General features: G+C 41.0%; 1 protein-coding gene and 1 pseudogene across 4 annotated transcripts in view; one reads left to right on the top strand and one right to left on the bottom strand.

The window, feature by feature from the left end:
- Positions 1–27,929, bottom strand: part of Dis3l2 (DIS3 like 3'-5' exoribonuclease 2) — a 367,143-nt gene that overhangs the window by 108,644 nt on the left and 230,570 nt on the right. For all 4 annotated transcript variants that reach the window (XM_031368272.1, XM_031368275.1, XM_031368274.1 and 1 more), the window contains one exon: positions 11,242–11,321. In XM_031368272.1, the coding sequence (XP_031224132.1) occupies positions 11,242–11,321 (80 nt within the window). The remainder of the gene's footprint in view (positions 1–11,241; positions 11,322–27,929) is intronic.
- Positions 22,185–23,186, top strand: LOC116088706 (annotated as a pseudogene).

Below are 27,929 nucleotides of genomic sequence, written 5' to 3'. Positions count from 1 at the left end.
AGCCATCAGGCTACCACACTGACTTTGTTTTTTTGTTTTTTTTGTTTTTTTCGAGACAGGGTTTCTCTGTGTAGCCCTGGCTGTCCTGGAACTCACTCTGTAGACCAGGCTGGCCTCGAACTCAGAAATCCACCTGTCTCTGCCTCCCAAGTGCTGGGATCAAAGGCGTGCGCCACCACCACCCGGCTTCCACACTGACTTTGAAGGGCCTGAGAATACAGCCCATTCTCAGAACTCCCTGGGGTCTGGATGCTCAAGTCCCATTTATGAAGCACTCTAGTCTTTGAACACATATATTGTGTACAGTACTGCTGTATCTGCACACCATCTATTCACGGCCTCATTTAAAATCATCTCTAGGTACTTATAAAACCTAATATGATATAAATGCTTTGATGACAAGAGGAAAGTATATGTTCAGTATGGATTCAACTTTATTTTTAAAGTTTAAAGTTTAAAGTATCTTTTAAATTTGTATTGGATGAACTACTAGAAGAGAATATGACAATGTAGAGGCTGAGATCTACATATATTTGGCCCCAGTGATTCCCCCTTGTAGGTAGTATAAGGTCAGTCTGTACTGTAGTGCTAAGATACTGAAGACAAACTGGAAAGCTTGATTCCCCATTCTGTAAACTGTGTTACAAGAGCCTGGGGCCCACCTTTTTATCCTGTGTCAACAGAGCTTTCAAGAGGGCACTGGGAATAGCTTCCAGACATGGTAAAAGACACTGTTCATGGTGGCAGGAGCACAAGGGAACGTGGTTTCTTTCAAGCTGCTGATGTAGCAGAGGATGCTGAAGACCCAGTGTTTTGCCACAGATGATCAGGGGACCTGCTTCTTTGACACTGCCAAGGCAGTACGCTAACAAGACAATTCATTTCTAGTTGTTTGTAGAGCAGGCACAGGCATAGGCACACAGGCACACAGGCACAGGCACAGGCACAGGCACAGGCACAAGCACATTCTTCTCCAAAGGGAATGGACCTCCCTACTGATACTCTTCCCAGGAGGGTCAAGTCTTGAGATAGACTTTCCACAAAAATACCTAAGGTCTTTTTAGAAGCTCTTAGGTCTAGACTGTTAAGGGGAAGATAACAAGGTGTGGGTACTCACAGTGTGGGAGCGGATAGAGGTCCAATTGGACCTAGATTTGATGCAGGGGACAGCAAGCCACTGCCATCTTTAACCATCTCCAGTGGTGCTTGAAGTACTGAGCAAAGGTTATGGGACCAACCTTGAAGCAAAATGCTAAGAAGCACTGTCAGCAACTGAAGCCAGCAAGCAGAAGAGCGTGTCCACAAGGAACAGGTACATGAGGACCAGCTGTCTGCCCACCTTTCTCCCAGATGGTTTGTGGGTATCAGGGTTTCTTCTGTTAAAGGAATTCTCTTCCCTTTTGTGATGTAGTAACAGCTTCTAAAGAACCATGTGCTCACTTGTAGGGAATCAGGACAGCACAAGGCGCATTCCAGAGTTAAGTGGGTCTTGCACGGTTTCAGAAAAGTGTAAAAGTGGAAACCCCAAAGCCTAAAGAAGTGCACATTTGGCATCCGTGTAGAAGCTGTGATGGACTAGATACCATGGAGAGCTGGGACAGTCACACTCATCAAGGCACACTAGAGAACAACACTAAGTGCCCCTGCTATGCCTTCCATCTGATTGATCTTTGGGTGGAAGAAGAGGAGACATGTTATGGCTAAACCTTAATTTTTGTTAATTTAGCAATTGTATAATAAGAAATGTATATAAAATTTCCAAATCTATTTTTGTTGTTGTTATTGATATTTTTTTCTATTAATTTATTTATTCACTTTACATCTCAATCATAGCCTCCCCCTGCTCCCAGTTCCCCCCTCGCATTACCCCTATCCCCAACCCTGATAAATTTTTCTTAAAGCACTTTTTGCAATTAGTAATTGAATTATGGTCTAAGCATCTGATTGTATAATACTGATAATATTTGAAATATGCTTAATGGTTTAATTTTCTTTTTTTAAAAAATCAGTATTTATAAGTATTTCCTGTGTGTTGAAGAAGAGTAATGCATGTACCAGCAGCTTTTGACAGAGCTGCCATGCATGCTGAGCTACTGTGCAGGCCACTGATTGTCTTCATTCTGGTGGCCCCAATACTGGCAAAAAGACCCAAAGTGTGTGCATCGTGGTTACAGCCAGCTTTCTGGAGCAGAGCTTTGGGATGAAAGGGAGAACCCAGTTTACCTCACGGACAATAAATAAGTTAAGTCCATGCCAGTTGACAGAACCCTCTGTCTACTAAACAGGGAGGTGGGAGCTGGCAAGATGCTATTGCTTTGATAGGGGCTGTAACAGCTCAATTTTAATCTTTTGAAATTATATCTCAACTAATGTCTAGGAAAAAATATAGCAGGACAAATTATGTGTTTTTTAAATTTCTTTTTTCTTTTCTTTTCTCGCTCTCTTTTTTTTTTTCGAGACAGGGTTTCTCTGTGTAGTCCTGGCTGTCCTGGAATTCACTCTTGTAGACCAGGCTGACCTCGAACTCAGAAATCTGCCTGCTTCTGCATTCCAAGTGCTGGGATTAAAAGCATGCGCCACCACCGCCCGGCAGTTTTTAAGTTTCTAATCACAGAGTAGGCAATGAATTCAGGTTTAAATCTTCATCTTAGTTGTTACAGTGCTTATAAAACAAAGAAGGGTATCAACTAACTGTTTTTATGGTAAGAATGATCTTTTCATCATTTGTGCCTTCTGTGAGCAATTTTTTTCATAAGCCTGCATATCCTATTTTTGTAATTACAATGTTCCAGGATTAGGGATTTCCATTTCTTTTGCAAAAGATTTCAAGATCCCAATTTGTTAAACGAATTTAGAGAACAAATTTAAAGGAACTTCTTCTGTAGTCAGTTCTCATTCAAGGTGTTCAGAAAATGAACTCATAAAATGGATTCCCAGTGATGTTCTAAATATTTATCAAATAAGCAACCACTTCCTGTAGAAAGATGAGATGGGCATTCATTTATTACAGTATGTGCACAGTCAGACAGCAGAGCAGAGCCTTTGCTTCTCAGGCTTGGGTACAAGGGGCTCTGAGGCCGGCAGAAATGTCACAGCTAGTGACTAGTGTGCCTTATGATCTGTAACATAGGGCTACTCATTGTTAAGCTGACACTAGCCAAATTCCTAGCAAAGGAGCCTGGACTGTGGGCTAGACTTGCATTAGTATGTTCCAGGTCTCAGTTTAGTAACACTTCTAGGACTTTTTGTCTTGGACTAAGTGCAAAGTCCTAATAAACTAAAAAAGGCAAAGCTAACGGTTAAATTTCCTATTTCTATTTTATTTTCCAGAATACCATTTTCATAGTTATTTTTAAAAGATTTAAAAATCATTGTATTTCACAAAGAAAATAGTAAGTGCATCTTATATTTAAGAAGCATGTTTTGCATTCTCTAGCCATAAATGCTATATATTAGATAAGCTTATTAGAGCAGATAGTAGCTGTGTGGCTTAAATTTTCTGTAATTTTATTGAACTTCTAGTTTGTTTTATAGTATCATTTCCTGAGAAAGTTATGTAAAATTAACCCATAGCAATAAAAATCAACTCATCATTATATTTCTGTTAAGTTTTGTGTTATATATTTTGAAACAAATTATTGGTGAATGTGTTTAGCATTCATTATATTTTCTTGAGTTGGCCATTTGTGATCATAATTTAGTGAGTCTTTATATGCAGTAATGCTTACTGCATTAAAACCTATTTGATTTAGCTAAGACTGAGTTATCAGAAGCTGTTACAATATAAGACTGAGTATTCATCATTATCCCCAAGAATAAGCAAACTAAATGTGTGTATATTACATGTTCTTTTATCTTAAAATATATTTCTAAGATTATCTATATTTTTCTTGTATATGTACCTTGATGATTTATAAAAGCTTTTATGGTAACCATTTTTTAAAATAAAATAAGATATCTTCTAGAAAAGATTCATTATTTTTTAAATCATGTATACATGTGCAGGTCTGTCTATGGGAATGTATAAATGGTGTGTACAGGAGCCTGTGGCAAGCAGCCCCTGCGAGCTGCTGAGAATTGAACCTGGGTCCTCTGAAGACCAGCACATGCTCTTTACACTGAGTCAATTCTATATCCCCTAAGACATTTTCTCTTTCTTTTTTAAATTTTAAATCTCAAATTTACATCTTAAAATATATATGAAGGTAAAAGTAGATAAACTTTTGATACACCTGTATACTAAAGAAATTTTGTTTTGCTTGATATTGATTACTTGACAGAAAGACTTTAGTTGAACTTCATATTGTGAAAATGGTCAAACAAAAGGAGAGCCTTTTATCGACAAGACTTTATAAACAATTATGATATCAAATGAGAAGGCTTTTACACTCGCCCAAAGATCCACCTCAGCACCTGAATTTCCTTCACTGTCCTCCTCTAATTGGGCACCAGAATTAGAGATAAAAAACAAAAACAAAAACAAAATAAACCAAAACAACTACCACCACCTCACTCTAAAATATAAAGAAATGCTGCTATAGGGGAATGACACTCAAAGCTCAACTGTCCCCAATTTCCTCATAAAAAAACCAACCTATTTTTGAAAAAGAGGGTGAAGGAAGGCTGGACAAAGACATACAATTCACACACACACAGTTAGGTGGAGTATCTATAGCAACTGTAAAGAGACAGAGGAGATACGGAGCCACTGGAGAGTCTGCTTCCTGATAGCTGAGAGGTGGAGGGTTTCTGTGCACTCTCACTGTTTCCCTTGGGCCGAGGTCTCTGAGGGCGGGAGCAAGCACACCTTCCGCCTTTAAATGTCTGTCTGTCTGTCTGTCTATCTGTCTGCCTCTCTTCCGCTCCCTCTCCCCCTCCCTCCCTCCCTGTCTCCCCGCCCCCTCGTATTTGCTCGGCACAGTGAAGACAAGCTAATGCAGGCATGACGAACACCAAGCAGCGAGGACACAAGAACACTTACCAATACTGCTTTTAGTGTCATTTATCAATCTCAACAGTGAAGAGAACATGTGTTTCTCAGGTATACCTGGGATATTTACCAAGGGGAAAAAAAAACCCTGATATATAATCAAGCTTCAAGACATTCATGAGGAGAAAGATAAGTTCTCTGCCCATAGCAGACTTAAGTTAGCTCTTCCTTAGTTGGAAATGGCAAAGATACAGGCAGGAACAGATAGCAAAGTGAAAGCCAGGAGACTCTGAGAAGGCTATAAGCATGAAGAGAAAAAAGCATTTAGGGCATCCAATGACTCATGTAAGAAGACTCTGAGGATGAGGTGTGCAAAATCCACCATGCTAGAAAAAGAGGCAGAACAACCAGAAGACAGAATTCAATAAGCCTGTAGGAATCACCAAGACATAACACATGCGTTAAAAAATGGAGAAGAAACAAGGGAAGACTATGTCAATTCCAAAGAAACATTTAGTTTAGGATAGAAAGTAAAGGAGTCTTATAGATCAGGATATAAGCCTACAAGCAACCATGAACTTATAAAGACAGAAGAATAAAGAAGGCAAGTCAAAAAAACAAAAACAAAACAAACAAAAACAACAGATGCAAAAAGAAGAGCAATACTATAAGACTGCCTAATGAGGTCTGGCAACACTGAACAGTTTTAAAGTTCATAATACTTGAGATATACATATGCCCAAGGAACACTGCCCTGGGAAACAAGAAAAAAAGGGGATTAAATCAGAAGTAATTGTATTTATTGTTGTTAAAAACATGTAGGAAACAGGCGAATGTGATCAAGTAGAAATAATTCATTCTGCCAGGAAGAAAGATATCTGCAGAATTTTATCTTGCTTATATATGTGGGTGTGTGTGTATATGTATGTGCATGTGTGAGTGTGTGTAAGTGTGTGTGCAAGTGTATGTTAGAAGAGGGGAAAATAGAGGACTAGCCTTACAGGGTTTTGGTAGGACTTGGTCCATAGGCACAAGCAGATTTTCTAAGAAAAGTGACATGCTCTGGTTCTTGTAAGTACAGTGAGAGAAAGATAATGGGCAGAGGTCAGAAAGAGATGGCTACTGAAAAGGCCCCAGCAGCAGTCCTGAGAAGAAAGGGTAGCCAATGTGATTCCAGGGTTTGTTTGTTTATTTATTTACTCACGTTATCACCCAATATTAGCCCTTCTTCTCCCCCTAGTATTCCCTCACATAAGCCCCCACCCATTCCATCTTGCCCTTTTCTTTTGAGGAGAAGCCCCCATATGGGTGTCATACCCCCAACAAACCCCTACCTCCCCACAATTCTTCACATATATTGAAAGAACAATTCTCAATTTCAATTGGAAAAACAAAAAAACCCAGGATAGTTAAAACAATCCTGAACAATAAAAGAACTTCTGGAGGTATAACTATCCCTGACTTCAAGCTGTACTACAGAGCAATAGTAATAAAAACCTGCATGGTATTGGTATAGAAACAGACAGGTGGATCAATGGAATCAAATCAAGGACCCAAAATAAACCCATACACCTATGGACACTTGATTTTTGACAAAGAGGCCAAAACCATATAATGGAAAAGGAAGAGCATCTTCAACAAATGGTACTGGTCTAACTGGATGTCTGCATGTAGAAGAATGCAAATAGATCCATATTTACCACCCTGCACAAAACTGAAGTCCAAATGGATCAAAGACCTCAACCTAAAGCCAGATACACTAAATCTAATAGAAGAGAAAGTGGGGAACAGCTTTGAACTCATTGGTATAGGAGACAACTTCCTGAACAGAACACCAATGGCTCAGGCACTAATGTCAAGAATTCATAAATGGGACCTCATGAGACTGAAAAGCTTCTGTAAGTCAAAGGACACTGTCATTGGGATAAAACGATAGCCTACAGATTTGGAAAAGATCTTCACTAACCCTACATCTGACAGAGGGCTAATATCCAAAATATATAAAGAACTCAAGACAGACACCAACAATCCAGAAAACCCAATTAAAATTTAGGTACAGAGTTAAACAGAGAATTCGCAACAGAGGAATCTCAAATGGCCAAGAAGCACCTAAAGAAATGTTCAGCGTCTTTAGTTATCAGGGAAATGTATATCAGAACAGCTCTGAGAGTCCACCTTCCACCCATCAGAATGGCTAAGATTAAGAAACTCACAGGACAGCACAGGCTGACGAAGTTGCAAACTTGTACAAACACTCTGGAAATCAATTTGGCAGGCTCAAGAGATTGAGAATAGGTGAAATTTCTTAAGAGCAAGTAGACACCGAGTAGCTAACCATCACTAAGTAGACAAGCCTCCAGACTCCATGAGGGATTACCTAGCCTCAAAAATAAGTGGATTTAGATTTGTTCACTCATTTTTCTTATTCACTCACTCACTCACTCACTCACTCATTCATTCATTCATTCATTCTTTATTCATTTATCTTTCCTTTGTGGTTTTAACATTTTCACAAAACTGTGCAACTATCAACCATGCAATTCCAGAACTCGTTCATCTCTCCAAGAAGAAACCCAAATTCATTAGCAGATGTTCCCCTCTCCTGCTCATTCACTTCTAAGACCTGGCAAGGATAGCCATGCCATGTTCAATGACAGAGCAAACATTAGAGAATTCAAATTACAAAACAAGATGCTGTAGAATTATGGAGTTCCAGAATCAACTACTGCTAAAGCCTCTGCCTGACAGTTTGCTAAAGAACTGAAATCTATCTGACAGTTTGGTCTTTGACACTCATGGAAAAGCAGTAACTGAACGGAATGGGTACTTATTATCCAGGTCCCGATTCTTCCAGTAAAGGTGAACTTTCTGGGAGCCAGCCAGGGAGCCATATACCCTAGACCTCACAGAGGCAGGCAGACTCTATGATGTGGGGAATGGACTCATACTTCAACAGTCACAAGACATGAAAGAATATTTAGGTTCCTTAGCTGAGATGTGACTCAGAAGATAAATGATAGCTCTTGTTTAGAAAGATTTTCCCATGAGACACTGTATTTGTGCTGCAGGGCACTGAGGAGCATTAACAGGACTAACAAATGAAAAACTGCAGAAAGATAACAGTGTTTCTGATTCTTTCAGGGGAGGATTTCCTAAGAGTCACACAATCTTATGGCAGAACAGGCTGCCTTTAAAGTAACAAGTTTAAATGCAATCTGGATATTCAATAAAGTGAATGCTGCAAGAGTTATTAAGAAACCAGAGGGTGAGCTTACAACTGTGGTATTCCCAGACTAATGTGAGGTCAACTGTGAGGTGTGTTGCAAGCACTCTGTTACAATCATAAAATACTGAACTGGGGTTTACTGTCTTTAGATCCTGGGATATCATTACAATACCACTTTTTATTAAGTATTTTCTTAAGCAAAGTGAAAGAATCCACATTGCTGGGGCATGTTCCTTCCCCTTAGGTGTGTTTGGGGCTAAATGAATGAATCCCAGATCAGATGCATGGTAGCAAAACTCTTCTTTGAAGGGAGGTGGGAACACACTTCCTCTTCCTTTCAGATAATTTTACACAATTGGTTATCTGTATCTTGCACCTGTATCTGAAAGGAAAGACATGGGTGTACCCTGGAACTCTATGAAAGGAAGTGTGAGCATCGGAAAGCTCTATCTGTCTGTAGAGTTGATTTTTCACATAATAGCCATTCAGATGATTTCTGTGAGACCAAAGAAAAACATACCTTTTATACAGTATTTTATTTAAATAAACATGTGAGGTCAACTCACATGGCCAGAAAACATTATTTGCTTTTTAAAACAGTAAATATTTTCCTCTAAGTAAAAACTGACATGAACTGGTAACTAATGGAACCTGAACTTAGCCAAGGCCATCCCAATCCAAACTGAACTTGCCCATCTGCTTTTCATCTCCCTGGATAAATGATCCGGGCAGAACCAGCTGTCCCAGGGGCCAACTGTGGAAGTGTCACCATAAAAATGCTTGACTGACCACTTCGGCCTTTCCCAAGACTTCCCTGGTTTCTTCCTTTTGCTGCTGCCCCGCCAGAGGCACAGATGTCAACTGTCTCTCTGGAATGCAAGAAATACCAAGCGCATAGAAGGCTCTGATCACCTGGTACAATGGGTGACTATTGGGCAGCTTGGGGTTTCTGGCACCTCATAATTTTTTACTACAAAGTTTTTTCATTATAAAGCTACTATTACCACATTATAAAATTTGGACAGTATAGCAGAGAGGAAAATGGCCTGTGATCCCATCGTCCTAGGAGGCTCACTCTTTGTACTGGGTATGCCGCTTGTCTCCCTTCAGGGCTCTTATGCTATAGCTTTATGACATCATCTACTTAGTTTATTTATTTTCTTGTCCTTTAAATAGGTTAGCAGTGATTCACATAAACGGATCTCATGAGACAAGCAGCTCTACATGGCAGCCTGCCCAAACCCTCATGTCTTCCTGACTTTCCAATGTTCACCTGTGGACAGTTCCCCACTACCCAGGACAACCCACCTCTGTCTTTTCTTTTTCCCTTTTGCCACCTGTTTCCACAGATCTTTCTCTTACTCATCTCTGTTACCTCACCTTCATGGGCCTTGCTTATAATTTCCAGCCCATGTCTGTATATCTACACTTGTGAAGTTTCTCTGGCACTTTCCTGGCCTACCTCTTCTCCTTTTCCTTTAGTCTTTTGACAACTTATTTCCCCCACTGTGGCTGAATTCCTGCAGAACAATGTCTATGTGGTTTTCTATGGGCTGAGAAATAAAGAACATTACTTGCTGCTAATCTGCTTTCTTGCAGCATTTCCCCCCATTTCTCCATGAAACCTTTGCATACCAGATATGCAGTGGCTCTGCGTAGTGAGTGAGGAAGGACATATGCTAGCTCCTTGCTCCCCCTGCAAGTTCAAGAGTTTGAGGCTAGCAGAGATAGAGAAACAAGTATTAGGCTTCAGCTATAAACAACTTAAAACTAGAATAAACGGAGCAGCTGTTCTTCACCACTAATAGAGAGGAACTGTAACCCCAGGGGAGGCAGGCCCAGCCGGCCACATCACCAGGCCTCTGTCTCGAGGACTGTTCGGAATGGTGGCTTGGAGAGTAGGATCTGCAGAGAGCAGGCTTGCTCAAGCCTCTGTGCACAGCAGAGCGTGCTCAGAATGTAAGGCGTTAGGCCAAAGCTTGCTCTTGGAAACAGGCTGCTCTAATTTTAGATTATAGAAACATATAACTGAGAGTACTGTGCTGAGGATACAGCTCAGGAACAGAGCGTTGCCTAGCATGCATGAGTCTTATCCACAGGATTATTTGTGGGGTGGGTGGAGAGAGCTCCTATTAAAAGAAGCTAAGTGGTTTTAGGCAGCATGTTCTGTATCTTAGCTTCTGTCTGCCAATCATCACTATTAATTGCAACAGAGGAGGAAACACAGAGGTTTGCACCAGAAGATGAAGGGTGAATACTATGACGGTGGGTCATCAATGCTCTCAGGCAGACTAAAAGGCACCCCTAAAAAAAGAGTTAGACATACCTAGAAAATGTATCTGCGGGGATGGAGGGAATTGTTACGGTTATTTTCCCCTCACACTGTCCACAGGTCCTTTGACAATCAGCTGTTGCTATTCTTTTTAATACAATCATCCATGACTGAGACCCTGACTTTTCAAAGGCCCTTAACAGTTAGCCATTCACAATCTTCTTTTTTTTTTTTCGAGACAGGGTTTCTCTGCGTAGCCCTGGCTGTCCTGGAACTCACTCTGTAGACCAGACTGGCCTCGAACTCAGAAATCCGCCTGCCTCTGCCTCCCAAGTGCTGGGATTAAAGGTGTGCGCCACCACCGCCCTCTTTTTTTTTTTTTTTAAGATTTATTTTATGTATGTAAGTACACTGTCACTGTCCAATGGCATAGGATCCCATTACAGATGGTTGTGAGCCACCATGCGGCTTCTGGGAGTTGAACTCAGTACCTCTAGTCAGTGCAATCAGTCAATGCTCTTAACTGCTGAGCCATCTCTCTAGCCCTCACAATCTTTTTAATAGACAAAGAGCTACAGGGAGTAGAGGGGCTTCTGCAGGTCAGGCCTAGACAACCCCGTCTCAGGAGGTAGTGCCTGCTGCTGCCCCACTGTACTTAGCTTGTATAGCAAATCTCAGGAATGAAGCAACCCCGTCCTTGCTCATTAGACTGTTGAAACAGCACAAGGAAGCCTGACTTGGGTATCCAGTATATGGGTGTGTAAGTGTGTAGGCTGCCTACTGCACAGAGCAGCAGTGGGATTTCTATCCTACCATCAGTAAGCCGCCTGCAGGAGAGGGCGTCATCAAGGTCGCGAGCAGTTGATGGGTCAATGGTGAAGATACATTCTTTTCTAGGAAAGATGGAAAACAGAATTATCACAAATAACCCACTGTCACAGAATGTTAAAGAACAGTTTGTTTGCACATAAGGACAGAGAAATGTGAGGCTGGGAGAGACAGAGATGTGATCACCATTCTCTTCCTCTCTGTGACTTGATCCCAACTTCTCCTTGCCCCAAGAGAGAACAGGTGTCATCAGGCAGTGGGGAGGTTTGATCGGTGGCCTCCCTGTCCCCAGGTCCTTCAAGGATCAGCTACAGATACTTTCCTAGACCCTCTCTCATCCAGGGAAACACAGTATGCCAAAGAATGCTATGTGGTATCTGAGATAGGGACAGGACCCAGGAAAAGGTTACTAAAAAAAACAGGGCCATATAGTTAACCTAGCTAAGCATAATATATAATTCTATTATATTATGTCAGAAACAGACCAGATCACAGTTTGTGTCCTTGGGACAGCCAGCTACCTCACTCAGGGCCCACACAAAAGGGTGAATGTGGTACACACATCTATAACTCCAGCACTCCTATGGAATATGGGAATTGAAGATAAAAGAACTTCCCAGAAGCTCATGGGTCAGCTGGCCTAGGGTACACAGTATGACAGAAACAAAAAGAGAGACCCTGCTTCAACAAGGTAGAAGGGGAGGATCTACTCCTGAAAATTGTCCTATGACTTTTATACATACACTACAGTAAGCTGAAGCCACTATGTACTTCAAAAAGGACAAAGAGGACCTGAGCTGTACCTGACTGGAAAACCTCCTCTCTGGGGACTAGCTTTCATTGTACCAGAAGGCATTATGCAAGTTTCCAAGGGAGAGAAACAACCAAAAGTCCTCCTCAGCTATATGGGTGGTATACAGCATGTAGGTGTGTAGGCTGCCTACCACACAGAGCAGCCGAGGGATTTCTATTCTATCATCAGTGAGCAGCCTGCAGGAGAGGGTGTTATGATGCTTATAAACAACAACAATGAACATCATGACAAGATAACCCTAAGGGTGCAGTAATGGCATGCATTGCTTGATGGTAACCAAGAGCTCTCTAACTGAGTGTCAAGGCCCATCAACAAGAGAGAAATCATGCCTAGTACTAGAAACCTAACTATCTAAGGATAGTGAAGTCAGGATCTACTAAGTCAGCATAATCTGTAAATACATTTGAAAATTTTATCGTTATACCCACAGGTAGCCAGTGGGATGAAGCTTCTAGGTTGATACTAGCTTGATCTCCCAAGTCCTATGAACCTGGAAGTGACCAAGAGCAATGAGCCTTTGATGTTTGTGTGTGTGTGTGTGGGGGGGGTCTGGGATAACTCCATTAATCTCCTTTTATCTATGTATGTATATACACATATATATGTATACATGTACATGCATATTCTACAGTAATATGTTTCCATATGGCATTTTCAAAAGTCTGTTATTCTTTCCTATATTCCCTCCTCTTCCTTGTCCTTCCAACCTCTGCCCCATTAAAAGAAAGATGTATTTATTTTATGTTACAATATATACCTGAGTGTATTAGTGTATTACATGAATGTAGTACCCACAGAGGCAAGAAGAAGGTATTGGATCCCTTGAAGCTGCCATTATAGACAGTTGGGAGCAACCTAATGGGGTGCTGGAAACAAACTTCGGTCCTCTGTTTTGACCACTGAGCCATCTGTCCAGCCTCTTCCCCAGAACTCTCATTTAATCCTGCCTGTCTCACTCTATAGTACTTGTGCTCTCTCTCCTTTTCTTTGAAATCTTCCCCTCAGGACCCCTTTACTAGTTTCTGAACTTCTATGAGTACTCTAATTTAAATATATGTATCAAAAGATCCAAAGCTAGAATCTATATATGAGAAAGAACATATAACATTTGTCTACTGGGGACTGGGCTGTCCCAAAACAATTATTTCCAGATTCATCCATTTGCCTGCAAATTTCATAGCTTCATTTTTCTTTATAGCTTAATAATATTCCATTGTGTATATTGTACTATATTTTCATTATCTATTCATTAGTTGATTGTCTTCTAGGCTCTTCCCCATTACTGGCTATTGTGAATAAATCAATAACGAACACAGATAAGCAGTTTTCTCTGCAGTAAGGACAGAGAACCCCTGGGAAATCTGCCCAGGAGTGGTACAGCTGGACCATGTGGTAGATCTGCATCTAGCCTGCTGAGGAACTTTCACACTCATTTCCATAGTGAATGCAGCAGTGTACAGTCCCACCATCAACAAAGTGCTCCCCTTTCCTCATACTCATGCTAGTTAACATCTCTTCCTTTACTTATTCATTCAATCATTTACTCATTTATTTTGGTTTTTAAATCTTAGCCGGTCTGACTGTATAAAATGAAATGTTGGATGAGTAGTAACAGAAAGCCCCAGGAAGATTAAATTGATTTTTACTCTACAGTAATAAACTGTACAATGGGGAGGACCTCAAACTTAGTTCACAAGGTAAAGGAAGGATACATTGCTCCTTGCTCAGTTTTTTCTCCTCCATAAAACCTAGTCAAATGCTTTATTAACAATGAGTACTCAATAAAAAGTACTTGTGCAACTAAATCTGACATGTCACACGGGGTAGCAGGGATGCTGGAGTCCTTTTATTTCATCATAATGACATCATAAGATGCTGAAATAATGTTCTTTGAGGTCAAAATAAAAATGCTGTTAGTTTGGGTAGGGCATGGCTTATTAATTTATTTGGAGGATTAACTAGTAAGTTGTACTTTTGTAAATGTCTCCAGAAGCTCTAGGGCATTCATTTCTAAGAACATGATGAACGAATGCTAATGCCACTAGGACATTTCCAGTCTGAAACAGACCCAGTCATCAGAAATACAGTACAACTTCTTTGGTGAGTTTGTAAATTTTTTTTCCCACAGTTGCTCTCCCACAGTTATTGTCTGAGTAAAATCCTAGTTTACTCCACCATGATATTTTTGATCTGTCTTAAGCCAGGAACATAAAGTCTAAGTTAAGTGAATAACAAGGACCAGGACTCAGGGGTCTTCCTGTGAAGGTAAGCTGGACAGGTGGAACCTGGGGACAAGGTCTACATGCCAGCATGGCCTGCTACCTGCTTGTAGTAACTTTTACATTTTAAACTTTTAGTTTATTTGATGGTGCTTGGCCTACTTGTTTGTAGGTTCTCCACTTGTGTGATGTCTGTAAAAGTCAACAGAGGATGTCAGATCCTCTGCAACTAGAGTTACAGACACTTGTGGGCTGTCTTATGAATGCTGGGAAATGAACCTGGGTCCTCTAGAGGAGCAGCCAGTGCTCTTAATTGCTAAGCCATCTTTCCAGCCCCGGTTTTGCATTTTTAAATGGTTGAAACAAATCAAAAGAGAATCATTTCATGGCATATGAGAATTATATTAATTTACTTACATAAATTCAGGTATTGTTTGGTTGGGACAGACACACTTTTTTGATACAATAGCAGTGTTGTAACACAGGCAGTATAGTGAAAATCTTACTATGTGAGAGGATGGGTGTAGTGATGGAACAGCCGCTCTTGCTCAAGGCTTAATCCTCAACACTGAAGAACTTTACTACATGTTCTTGATAGATTCAAGTTGACTTTATTATCATTATTATTATTATTATTAGATATTTTCTTTATTTACATTTCAAATGTTATCCCCTTTCCTGGTTTCCCCTCCAAAAGAAACCCCTATTCCCTCCCCACTCCCCCTGCTCTCCAACCCACCCTCTCCTGCTTCCTAGCCCTGGTATTCCCCTACACTGGGGTACTTGTTAGTTCATATAGTTGTTCCTCCTATGTGTAACCCAGATGTCCCTCAACAGAGGAATGGATATAGAAAATGTGGTACATCTACACAATGGAGTACTACTCAGCTATTAAAAACAATGAATTTATGAAATCCTTAGGGAAATGGATGGATCTGGAGAATATCATCCTGAGTGAGGTAACCCAGTCACAAAAGAACACACATGGTATGTACTCACTGATAATTGGATATTTAGTCCAGTAGCTCGGAATACCCAAGATACAATCCAGAAACCACAAGAAACTCAAGAAGAAGGAAGACCAAAGTATGGATACTTTGATCCTTCTTAGAAAGGGGAACAAAATACCCATGGAAGGAGTTGCAGAGACAAAGGGTAGAGCAGAGACTGGGATCCTTCCCATATATCATCAAGTTGATTTTCTAATGCATTAAAGAAAACACTCAATCAATTTGTATATGCTGAACCAATCTCCTAATTGCAGGACTTAGTGCCATCAGTCCTGCCAGACATGCATTTGCTGTCTGATACATCTGCCCCTGGCTCTTTTCTGTCACCCAGCATCTTCTTGAAGCTGGGCTCTGCAAGAATGAGGCTTTGGAGATCAATGGCCTGTCATGGGACACTCTGCACAGACCTCCAGTGCAGTCTTTGGAGATCAATGGCCTGTCATGGGACACTCTGCACAGACCTCCAGTACAATCTTTGGAGATCAGTGGCCTGTCATGGGACACTCTGCACAGACCTCCAGTGCAATCTTTGGATATCAGTGGCCTGTCATGGGACACTCTGCACAGACCTCCAGTACAATCTTTGGAGATCAGTGGCCTGTCATTGGACACTCTGCACAGACCTCTAGTGCAGTCTTTGGCCTACAGGAGGCTTTCACACCACATATGCCCATCCTGAGAGACACTGTAAGAAGCCAGCCGGAGGCTATGCTGCTCACTGCAAGAAGGCTGAGGATATAGGAGCCAGTCTGAGCAGTGTTCTATTATGTATACTTACGGATAAAGTTGGCACAATACAAGGAAACAGTCTTGTGAGCTGATCCTACAATGCAGACATTTTTATGCTTTATTTTATTTTATTCTTTATGTTTCTGTCTTTATTTTGACTCAGGAAACTCAGAAAACCTATCTTCAAGAAGACATTTGTGGTTTCTAGCTTCTACCTTGGTTCTACCTATTTTCCTATTCAAAGATATGTTTTGCCCCATTTCCTAGTTTTAAGAACTATTATGTATAGTATCTGAAGCTTCCCAAAGCTAAATTGTGGGTAGGGAGCATAAACAAATAAAGCATTTCTGCTAAGATGAGACGTTGTGGGCATGCTGGCACAAACAGCCATGCAGCATGGACTAAGAACAAACTTCCAGATAGTATCAAACTCAGAACGCTCCCAAGGAGGATCTGCTCTGCTGGAGTGGATGCTAGACTGGCAGTCCCACTATGAAAATCAAGGCAGTAATGAATAGTGTGTACCCCGATGAGCCGCAGTCCTCAGTGCTGAGACGCAGTGAGTTAACCTACTGTCATCTCCATGATCAGGAACTTGCCATGACAGTAATGGTGTGGTGAGGGAGGGAGGGCCGCTTCTGTTGGGGGCCACAGTGGCTGGAACCTTTGGGTATGGAGGAGGTGCACTGCATCCTCCAGCTGCTTCACTCTGCTAACATGCTTGAGATTTTACTGGCCCACTTTTTGGAAGGCTTTGGTCTCACAACATGCAGAGAGCAGCCTGGCCTGCCAGCTTTTAGAACCTGTGAGACCAAATATTTAAAGAGTTCCGCAACAATGGTTAGAAAGAAGCTAAACCTGACCCACAGAAAGGAAAGTGCCAGGTAGGGAGGGAAAGAATGAGGCTCCAGGAGGCTGCCGAAGGTTAGTTATGTAACCTGAAAGCACGTGACTGGGGCAGAATTGTTCAAAGGGACCGTAAAGTTCCAAGAAAGTCTGTTTTACTTGAAGCCATTGGTTCTCAAAAAGAATCCAGGAAGAATAATTAAAAGCCTTCTGTATTCCTTATAATCCAGCCAAGAGCCCAAGAAAGAAGTGCACAGAAGAGATATCTAATCCTCCTCCGTCTTGCACATCTTGTACGTGATCATGTCTCCTCTGTTCCCTTCAAGGTGCCATCGTCTCTAGTCTCCACAGCACTCCGCCACTATTCACCTCACTAGATTTTAGTTAGCCATGACCCCCCTACCACTTATCACAGAAATTTCTCCTCAGGGTCATGGCTATTGCCAGATTAATCAGCAGATAACAAATATACAGTCTAAACCCCTTTGCAGCTCTTTAAAGAATAAACAGAAATTCATCTTAGGAGTCAAAGTGTCCAAAGCCTTTTGGACACTTCTCTATTTAGATCTCCCATTCCCAGCTTGCCTGTATCAGGGATTCTCTCAACCATTGTTTGTTAGAATGTACAGGAACTCTGCCTACCAGTTTCTAAGGTCTAAGGCCAACTTGCTTTTAAAGACCCAGGAACAATGCCATCTTTCCTCAGGGATCTCTAGGACTCTACAGAGTGGAAACCACACTCTCTGTCCTATTCCACCCATACTTTCGACCTGCTCCTCTCCAAAGGCACTGGCCACTGTCCTCCATATACTGTTATTTACTTATGTACAGATCTTACCACTGTGACAAGCCAGAGACAATACCGGCTCTGGCCGACATTTACTTGTATCTAACACTGAGAACATACATGCAATGAAGAGTTGCTTGAGAGATGAATGAAAAAATAACTAAAGGGCTCTCTTTTCCATTCAGTGTTGCCACTGTACCTTGGGAAACACATTTAGGATTAGAACTCATGACTTCCTGGCATGGGATCCTGTGGTCACATCACACTGTTATTGTTTCCAAGGGTGTCCTTTTCTGTCTTCATCCCATCTTCTTTTCTCATAAAATAGTGTTTTACAAACTGTGGTTTGAGAACCATTTCCAGATTAACAAAATTTATAGAGGTCCTCCTTTGCCCGTGACTCTGGGTTTGTCCTCTTGAGAGCAAGCAATGAGGGTGGGAAGGATCTGGGTCAATGGTAGTGAATGGGTAAAAGAGAATAGAAAAAAAAAAATCTAAGAAATAACTTTTATAGGATAAGGAATAAAATATTTACTCCAATACCTTCTTCGTTAGATGGTATCATGATTAATAGAGAAAGCAAAAGTTTTTATTTAAAACATATCAAAAGAAAGAGACAAAGAGAGAACTTATCCACGGTACTGTACCCTGAGAACACTGCCACAGAGGCCCATCAGGTGAGCAATGCAGTGTCTGGTAACAGCCTCATTGGCTGGACTGACCAATCAAGGTTTACTCCACCCTTCCCAGTCTAGGAAGGATACAACCACTACTTTTTAAAAATGGCAGTTGCCAAAACCTTAATACCAATTCTCTCTCTCAGCTCTACTGACACAGCTGATGCTGAGTCAAATTCCAGATTTTTTTTAAAAATGATAAAAGTCTAAGGTCACCAATCCTGTTCTTCTACCTTCCACTCAGTAATGAAGTGGCACTCATGAGGACATACTATGGGCAGAGAGAAATGGCACAGCATTCTTGGAAAGTCTCTTTTACCTAGCCAGGAATTTTTAACTGTGGCTTCACAAAAAGAAGCCTCAAGTGCTGGCAAACACTCAAAAATGAATGTGGTTCTTAGGCTCTCTGACTTTTTATAAGACAAGGATGAAATGGGACTCAAAAGCACCTGAAATGACTTTTCCCTGTTCCATTCTTTTACTCACTCACCTACTGAACTTCTCATGGCTCTACAAATGCCACATGACAGGCTTTACTGCTACTGTGGAGCCAGGAAGCCATGGTTTAAGTGCAGAGAATGTGCTCAACACAACCTTCCTCCCTCTCAATTCTTAGGGACATTGAAAGAGCAGCTGTAAAATGATCTATAAAGACCCATCAGAGGTGAGTCTCAAGGTAGATCAAGGCTGAAGATCAGCAGGTTTAAGTCAGCCAGACTACAAAATGACTTTCAGGGTAGCCTGGGTCTCGCAGCAAAACCCCAAATCAGAGGTCACCATTCAGCCATATTTGCTTCTTCTATTTCCCTCCATATCTTCCTTATGTACTGGTTTATTTTCTTTTCATATCTGAACTTCCGTAGGAGCTGTGCTGCAGAACTCTCCATGCCCTCTGGACTGCAGTATGTGTTTGGAGACTAAGGACATTCTATGGCACCACAATACTATAGTCTAAGCCAAGAAGGCAGTGGTACCACACCCAGTTTATAAGTCATATGTAAATATCTTCAGCTGTTCATCACAAGCCTTCACCAGTGTTTCTCTTCCTGACTCAGAGTCGGGTCAGCTTCTATGCTGTACTTGTTAGCTATGCCTCCTTTGTCCTTTACTATACCCCTGTCTTAGAACAGAACACTGCTGGTGACAAGAACCAGGCCAGCTGCCTTAGAATGTCACCTGTTCTGTTTTACTGAAGTTTTTCCTCATAGAAGGAAAAAGAGGAAAATGAAGATAAATAAATCAATTGCAGCAGCATCTGCCTGTAATACTAGAAATCAAGAAGTGGAAGCAAGATGGTCATGAATCTCAGGCTAGCCTGAGTGCCAGGCCAGCTTGGGCAACAGAGCAAGACCCTGTCTCCAAATTAATCTCCTTTGTATTTCAAAGTTTTATTTAAAGGGTTGACTGCAGTAAAGAGGTTGGCTGGTTAAAGAGTGAATGTTTTGAGTACTTCCCAAGTGAGGTATGGGCTTCACACTGTATCCTATCAGAAGGCACACTGTCAAACCACCTTGGTAGATTATTAGATTAAGGTATTAATAGCCAGACTAGGCTGATAGCTCCTTGTTACCCAACACACAGAAAATGTCTTCTAGGGAAAAAGATTCTCCATAGTTTATGACTATACTACTCACAAACAGCCACTCAGCTAGCGGTTTCAGAGTTCTTGGATGATTTTCACTTAACTATAATTTTATAAGTAATAAAATCATATATGTATTGGCTGGCTCTTGTCTATTGAGAGGAGTTTCTGCTTACCTACCTTGCCCCACAATTATCTTCCCTCTCTTTCTCCCTTTCCTTTTTATATCTTTACAAAGTCATTGATTTTTTTTTTAAATTCAAAATATCATAAATCACAGTTACTATTTTTTGAGTCAAGATCTTACTATGTATTAAGGTTAACCTTGAACTCAAAATCAAGTTTTTGCTTCAGATTCCTGAGTACTTAGATTTTATTGTTTAGTATTTAAACCTCTGAATGGGTCAAATCAAATTACGCTTAGAGAACTCTCCTTTCTTTTTCCATTCTTTATCTTTTCACTCTGTTTTGCTGCCCCCATACTTAAATCATCCCATCAATTTCTGGTTTATCCATCTGTCCATCCTCTTCTTCTCCCTCTCCCCACCTCTGTGTCTGTCCGTCCATCCATCTCTCTTCTCTCTCTCTCTCCTTCCCTCCCTCCCCCCTCTCTTTCTTTCTCTCTCTCTCTCTCTCTCCTCTGTGTGTGTGTTGACCCAGAGCCTAAGCAACTACTCTATGACTGGTCTATATCCTCAATCCACGGGAAATAGAGATAGGTAGATAGGTAAGTAGGTAGGTAGGTAGGTAGGTAGGTAGGTAGGTAGATATCCTAAAAGTCACTGTATTACTTCAGAGACCTCAGTCATAGAATCACTACTGTTAGAAGCTTACTCCAGCCCTAATGTAATCCCTGGTGTCTTCAAACCCAAGCCAACCCACATCTTGAATACTTGGGATGGGGAATAGGGGAAGAGTTCATTGCTTCATTAGGCATGCCTACAACTCTAGGTGGCTCTGACAGTTATAAAGTATGGTGGGAGGCTTCACTGAAATATGGCTGAGAAACTCTGTTTAGGCCCCTTTGTAGCCACAAAGATCAACTGACTCCCTTTAAACCATAGAACCTTTCAAACATGACACTTCCCAAGAAATATGCCCATTCCTTTTCTTTTCTTAAGTGGATTTTAACTGTGTATAATTGTAGTACTTTTCATAAATTTTCAATTATTATTATTTTTTGTCAAGAATAAGTTCAAGTTGTTGGAACCAATGAAGCATCAACATGAAGAAGGTATTGGAAACAAGAAGAAAGGCCAGAGTCTTTCATCCAACAAATATGTAGTAGGCATCTACTGTCCTAGGTGTTCAGGACTCATTTGAGAACACACAAAGGTTTCTATCCAGCTAGACTCTCATGGGGCAAAAGAGAGAAAATAAAAGCATTGAAATTAGAGCCCAGACAAAGAAGTTACAGTAGAGCAGCCGACTAGAACGATGGCGCTGTCACTGGAGTCTGGGTAGGCTGCAACAAGAATGCACCATGGGAGGATGCCATGAAGGAAGAAGTGAGGCTCTTGTTTGAGCAGGACAAAGATCATAACCTTCCCCCATGTCTTTTTTAAGACACTAAACTTATTCAACCAATAGAGCTTCTACAGACAGGGCAAAGACAGCTAGCTTCGTCTCTGAACACATCCTGTTTTAGATGACCTAAGAGCTAGGCTTTCCAACGTTCAGAAAACAGTATGTATATAAATGGGAGTGAAGATGGTGCATGATTCCCCTAGGCCTAGAAAGTCTTTTTATCCCAAGCTCTCTATACAACTGTTTCTTTCTCTCCCTCTCTTTTGATTTTTTGGAGACAGAGTTTCTCTATATAACCCTGGATGTCCTGGAACCCACTCTGCAGAACAGGCTGGCCTGAAACTCAGAGATCTGCCTTACTCTGCCTCCTGGGTGCTGGGATTAAAGGTGTGTACCACCACCGTCTAGTCTGTTCATTTCTCTTTTACTCTGGTAATACTTTCCCTATAATCCAGACTTAAAATATCAAACTGTGGTTACTTTAAGATGGACTTTGAGAATATTGACTGATAAAAACTAAGTAAATAGGTACGTAGACATAGACTCAGTTACTGGGTATTCTTATAGTTAATAATACTAATTAAAATTGGGATTAGCCAGTGCCCGGAAGGTCAGTGTATGAAGGTGGCAGTAGCAGCGCGGGTCTTCCCACTGTTGCTGTCGGGGCCATGGCCGAGCATATGACCCCGGCCTGAGGAGGTGGTGGTGGGAAGTCCACTGCCTTTTGCTGAGACCTCATGGAGGATGGCAGAGGAAGTGGCAACAAATCTGCCAGCCAGTTAGCTGGCTTCTGACCGGGAGGAGCGGGTTACGGACTTGGCCGGTATCCCGCTGACTGGTATGAACCCTCTGTCTCCTTATTTAAATGTGGATCCATGCTATTTTATTCAGGATACTGATGAATTTATTTTGCCAACTGGAGCTAATAAAACCCGAGGCAGATTTGAACTAGATTTCTTTGCCATTGGAGGATGTTGCATGACAGGGGCTGCATTTGTGGCAATGAACGGTCTTCGTTTAGGATTGAAGGAAACCCAGAGCATGGCCTGGTCCAAACCAAGAAATGTACAGATCTTGCATATGGTGACCAGGCAAGGGGCACTTTGGGCTAATACTCTAGGTTCCCTGGCTTTGCTCTATACTGTTTTGGTGTTATCATTGAGAAAACACGGGGTGCAGAAGATGACCTCAACACAGTAGCAGCTGGAACCATGAAGGGAATGTTGTATAAATGTACAGGTAGTCTTCGAGGAATAGCACGTGGTAGCCTGGCAGGACTGACACTCACCAGTCTCTTATGTACTCACTGTATAACAACTGGGAGCATATGAAAGGTTCCCTGCTCCAACAGTCAATCTGAAGATTTTTGCCACCTCAGGAATGGGGGACACTTCATAGTCATCCAGACCAATTAATAAGTCAGTCTGGAGTTGCTTTCTCTCTTGTACCTACAATTACTTTGAACAGTTGGAGACTGCTTTGCTCTGACAAAGATCATGGATGGGTAGCCCGGACTGCACTGCTTGTCCTCAGTGAGCGGAAGCCAAGCCCTTTGGTGGCTCACTGAGTATGTGTTCTCTTCTCCTTTGGAGATGACCTTGCACCTCTACCCCCAAACTGGAAAACCACTTACTCTCCAAATTCAGGCCATACTTTTATTACCATGTTAATTCATTTAAAAATCTAAAACTTAAATGTTGCCCTGTTTTCCAAATAAAGGGTGAAAATAGAACCAAAGTCATACATAATTCCAACATAAAAAAAAAGATTGGGATTAAAAATTAACAAATTAAAAAAACCCAAAATATCTGGTTTCTCTCAGTTGGCTATTAAGAGAAATCAGGATTACTTGGCTATAGTTTGTGAATTTGTTGCTACTCAATAAATTCTGTCATTGCGGAGAGACATAATGTGTCTGCCAATGTTCTTCCACTGCACATTTACAGGCTAAGAGTGTATTTTGAACATTTTGCTGTACCATCACCTCCATCTCAGGGTCACTCCACTGCCCAGGTAAGCAGGGTAAAGTCTTTGTTCTAGCTGTTTCCTGTTGAGTGGAGGGCACAGAAGAGGGTGGTTTGGGGAAATGGGTTATGGAGTGGTAAGATTTGTCCAGGTTCAGGCAGGATCTAAAGAAGGGTCAGAGCCAGAGCGTCTTGCTATGGTAGGTAAATGAAATCTGTGGAAGGGTTTCATTCAGCAGAAAAAGAATAGAAGACAAAAGATGGGGATTGGGAAAAACAAAGACCAGTTTCAAATGGACCCCTATTACAATACTTAAGAATAACTATCTTGCTGTGCAGGGTGGTGCATGCCTTTAGTATCAGCACTAGGGAGGCAGAGCTAGGGAGAGGCAAATTTCTGTGGGTTAGAGGACAGACTAGTGTACATAGAAAGTTGCAGGCCATCCAGGGCTACACAGTGAGCTCTTGTCTCAAAAACATATAAATGTACATACACATATACATGCACATACATACATACATACATACATACATACATGCATTGAAAGGAACTTCATTTTATGTACAACATCCAAATTTGACAACTTTACATTGAACTTGTAAGTTCATAAATTTTCTACATCAAATTTCATCAAATAGGATATTTATTTGTATGTCTAAAAGAGTCAAATTCCAATCATTTTTCCTTAAGAGAGGTTATATTAATACAAAAATGAGGGGGATAGATTTTTAAAAAGTAGTGTATGGATAGCTATATTTTAACTTAAATATACTACACAAATTCAATTCACAAGTTCCAGAGGCAACATAGTCAACATGTAAAAGTAAAACAGAAATTGTAACCAAATCTTAGTATGACTTTTTTTTTTTTTTGAGGCTAAACACAATGGAGTAATGAATTTAAATTCTAGTGGATAAGAATAGTAACAAAGTCAAGGAATTAACTATGTCTAGACATCTCTCCTAATATCCCCCTCTCCTTTGAATTCCCAAATCAGGAGTTCAGAACTTGCTATTGAAAGGATCATCATCCTTAATTCTCAATCCATTTATCAAGCTTAGATGCAAATACAAATGTGAATGTGTTTCAACAGCCAGGAACTTGGAAGGTTCTCAGGGAGCATGCTGTGCTAACTGGGGGAGGGTTAAGCCATGCTATTTTTCAGATCTGAAAACAGTTGCTCTGATATGAGAAGAATCATCACAATGGTACCATCTCTCTTCTATAAAAGCTATGCACATTTTTTGTACAACTGTATGATTGTTATGGCAACCATAAAAATGGAACTATCCTTCTTCCAATTACACACTATCCATACTAGATTACCTTAAACACTACCCTGAATTTCTTTTCAGAACATGCTGTCTGTCCTATAGATGCTTAGAAGCAAGATAAAGTGGTCTCTTTCAAAGGGAGATTCCATAATAATTACTCTTTCAGAGGACTAGCTCTTCAGGGATTCTACGGCTCTCCTGTCAAGTCTCTTTATCCCCTGGTCACTGGGAGACCTCAAAATATTCTTCCTGGGAGGCAGAGGAGCTGCCTGGAACATGTACTCTCAAAATGAATATTTTACTAAGTGGGAGAAGTGGAAAGATGGTGTTCAAGCATCATGAACAGTCTCCCTAGGCCTGGAGTAGTTCTGTAAAACACTGAAACCATTTGCCAATTCTCATTTATTAAAGTAAGAAACTTGTACAAGCGATATATAGTAGATTTTAATGAACATTGCTCTGTAAATAATGGCATCATAGACATATATTTTTAAATGCCAAAATAAATATCAGTTCTACTTTAGGATGACCAGAAACTATTCTTTCTTTCTCTAAAAAAAGTAACATTTCAGAAATTTCAAGAGAAAAAGTATGACCCTTTTCTTCTCAGTAATGAAAAAAGCCAAGTCTTGTCTTTTGTCTCTAAGTTTTCATTTTGGGCCCAAACCCTGTTGCATTGTTCAGAACTAGTTCTACAAGTAAAAGCAGAGGTGAAAGTGTACTGACCTTGAATTTCTGACAGATTTAATGTTAAATACTTAGATTCTCAAGAGGAAAGATGCTAACAATTACTGCTTGGTGCAGAGAATTTCCAAATAAGGATCTGGGGCAGAATGAAGCACTGAAGGCTCTGCTCCACACCTAAGCTTGGAGTAGGAGAGGCCTGGGGAGCTAGATCCTCACACAGCCTATATTTCAGGGGATCAGGTCTGCTTCCTCACTTTAAACGAAATAATGATAGAATTCCTGGTCATCCTAAAGTATGGGTATATTTATTTTTGTGTATTAAAGATGGATATTATCCATGTTGTCATTATTTACAGAGCAAAGTTCATTAAAATGTAGTATGCATCACTTGTACAAGCCTCTTAATTTAACTGAGGACTGGCAATGGTCTCAGTGTTTTATGGAACTACACTAGGCCTAGTAAGACCGTTCGTGATGCTTGAACACCATATTTCCACCTTACCCACTTAATAAAACATTCAGTTTGAAAAGACATGCTCTCCCCACCCCCGTTAGCTGACCCCTACTGCAGGGTCCTTCCCAAGTTCTGAATCATCTATGAATTTCCACCACTCTTCCACTACATCTGAAGTAGCAACATCTATGCCTCGTGTCTCCCTTTCTCTTCCTTTTGTATGCACCAGCACTTGACTAACAGGGCAAAGGAACCTCTGAGACAGAGAATTCAATCATGCTCCCTTTCTCCAGCACTGAGCAGCTCTAGCTAGCTTTAGAGGATGGTACAGCATCTAAGAGTCTCCCTGCCTTGACTGTAATTAGGACAGTGAGGCTGTTTGAGCTAAATGCTCATGGATAACTAAACCAAAAGCTTGCTCCTTTGTTCAAGAGCTTAATCTATTTATGCCTCATGCACCAGTGCCTTTCCTAAGGAGACAAGGCCCAGGCTAATTGTAAAGATCAATCAGGCTACAGTTTGGTCAAAACTACATTATAAACGCTGTATATTCACTCTCCTACCCATCATCCTGATTATATAATCTGGAAGCTCCTGAAGACAGCTGAGTCGGGGGTCCCCAGTGTCTTCTGGGCATAAGTGGTCTGTTTATCTTTGTTCTCCTGCTGAGGCATTTGCATCTGATTCTGGGCAGTGGCTGGGCTGGTGCCTGAGGCTTCCCCACTTGTAATGGCCTTCACTATCACCATACTTTGGTGAAACAGCTCTGAAACATCCTGAGAGAATATGTAGAAAATCATTTTCTTCTTTTCTATACGTAATTCTCTCTGAAAAGGCCGCTTCCCAAGTGAAATGGTTTTTAATTCATAGTGCCTGTTTCCACTTGTTGCATATACTAGAGTTAAATTTTCACTGGATTTTAACCAAAAGACTGAGAAGTGGTTTAATTAATTCTCTTGGGCTCTTCTCCTTTAAAGAACATCTTTAAAACTTCATTTATATTTATGCATATTGAGTATGTACCTGTCATGGCATAAGTGTGAAGGTCAGAGAACAACTTGTGGGAGTCAGTTCTCTCCTTCCTCCATGGAGACTCCATGGGCTGAATTTAGTTTGGCAAGGTTAGCAGCATCTTTATCCAATGAATGATCTCATTAAAACATCCTTCTTTATTTTATTCCAGTGTGTGTGTGTGTGTGTGTGTGTACCTACCTGCTGAGTCATCTTGCCAACCTGTCTGGATGCTCTTTTCATCAATTCCAACCTTTAGAACAAAGGTTAGAGGTAGCACAAATGGCTTTTAACAGAGCTTACACTACATGCATCAACCTATCTCTGAGAGTGGAACAATCTCTGGTGATGCCTTGGGGCTTCCAACCACTGCCTGGAAGGATTCTCCTAGAGATTTTTTGAGGGTTTATGACCAAAGTCCTTTGGATAAAAAAATATGTATATAACAACAAGTGACAGATGAAAAAAGGATTCAGGGCTCAGACAGTGTGAAGGCAGTGTGAGGGTAGTGTGAAGGAGTGTTAGGGCAGTGTGAGGGCAGTGTGAGGGAAGTGTGAAGCAGTGTGAAGAAGTGTGAGGGCAGTGTGAGGGCAGTGTGAAGGAGTGTGAGGGCAGTGTGAGGGCAGTGTGAAGGAGTGTGAAGGAGTGTGAGGGCAGTGTGAAGGAGCGTGAGGGCAGTGTGAAGGAGCGTGAGGGCAGTGTGAGGGCAGTGTGAAGGAGTGTGAGGGCAGTGTAAGGGCAATGTGAAGGCAGTATGAAGGCAGTATGAAAGAGTTATTACCTGTGCAACTTAAATATCTTTTTGATATGATATTTTATATTAATGATTTTTTAGAAAGAAGGAAGAAACAATATTTGATCAAGTATAATGGATACACATCTCCAAGCCAAGTACTATATGTTATTATTATATATAATACATGGGAAAGAATATATATTAACCTAAGGCTCAGATAAACCCTCAAGGTTCACATAGGAAGTGGTGAGTGAGAAATCAAGCCAATGTTACTTTTAGATTCTATATTCTATTTTTTTGTTTGTTTTTTGTTTTGTTTTTTTGTTTTTTTGGGTTTTTTTTGTTCTTTTTTTTT

This window comes from Mastomys coucha, unplaced genomic scaffold, assembly GCF_008632895.1.
Source record: "Mastomys coucha isolate ucsf_1 unplaced genomic scaffold, UCSF_Mcou_1 pScaffold14, whole genome shotgun sequence".
Classification (NCBI taxonomy): domain Eukaryota; kingdom Metazoa; phylum Chordata; class Mammalia; order Rodentia; family Muridae; genus Mastomys; species Mastomys coucha.
This window is presented reverse-complemented; position numbering and strand designations above follow the sequence as displayed.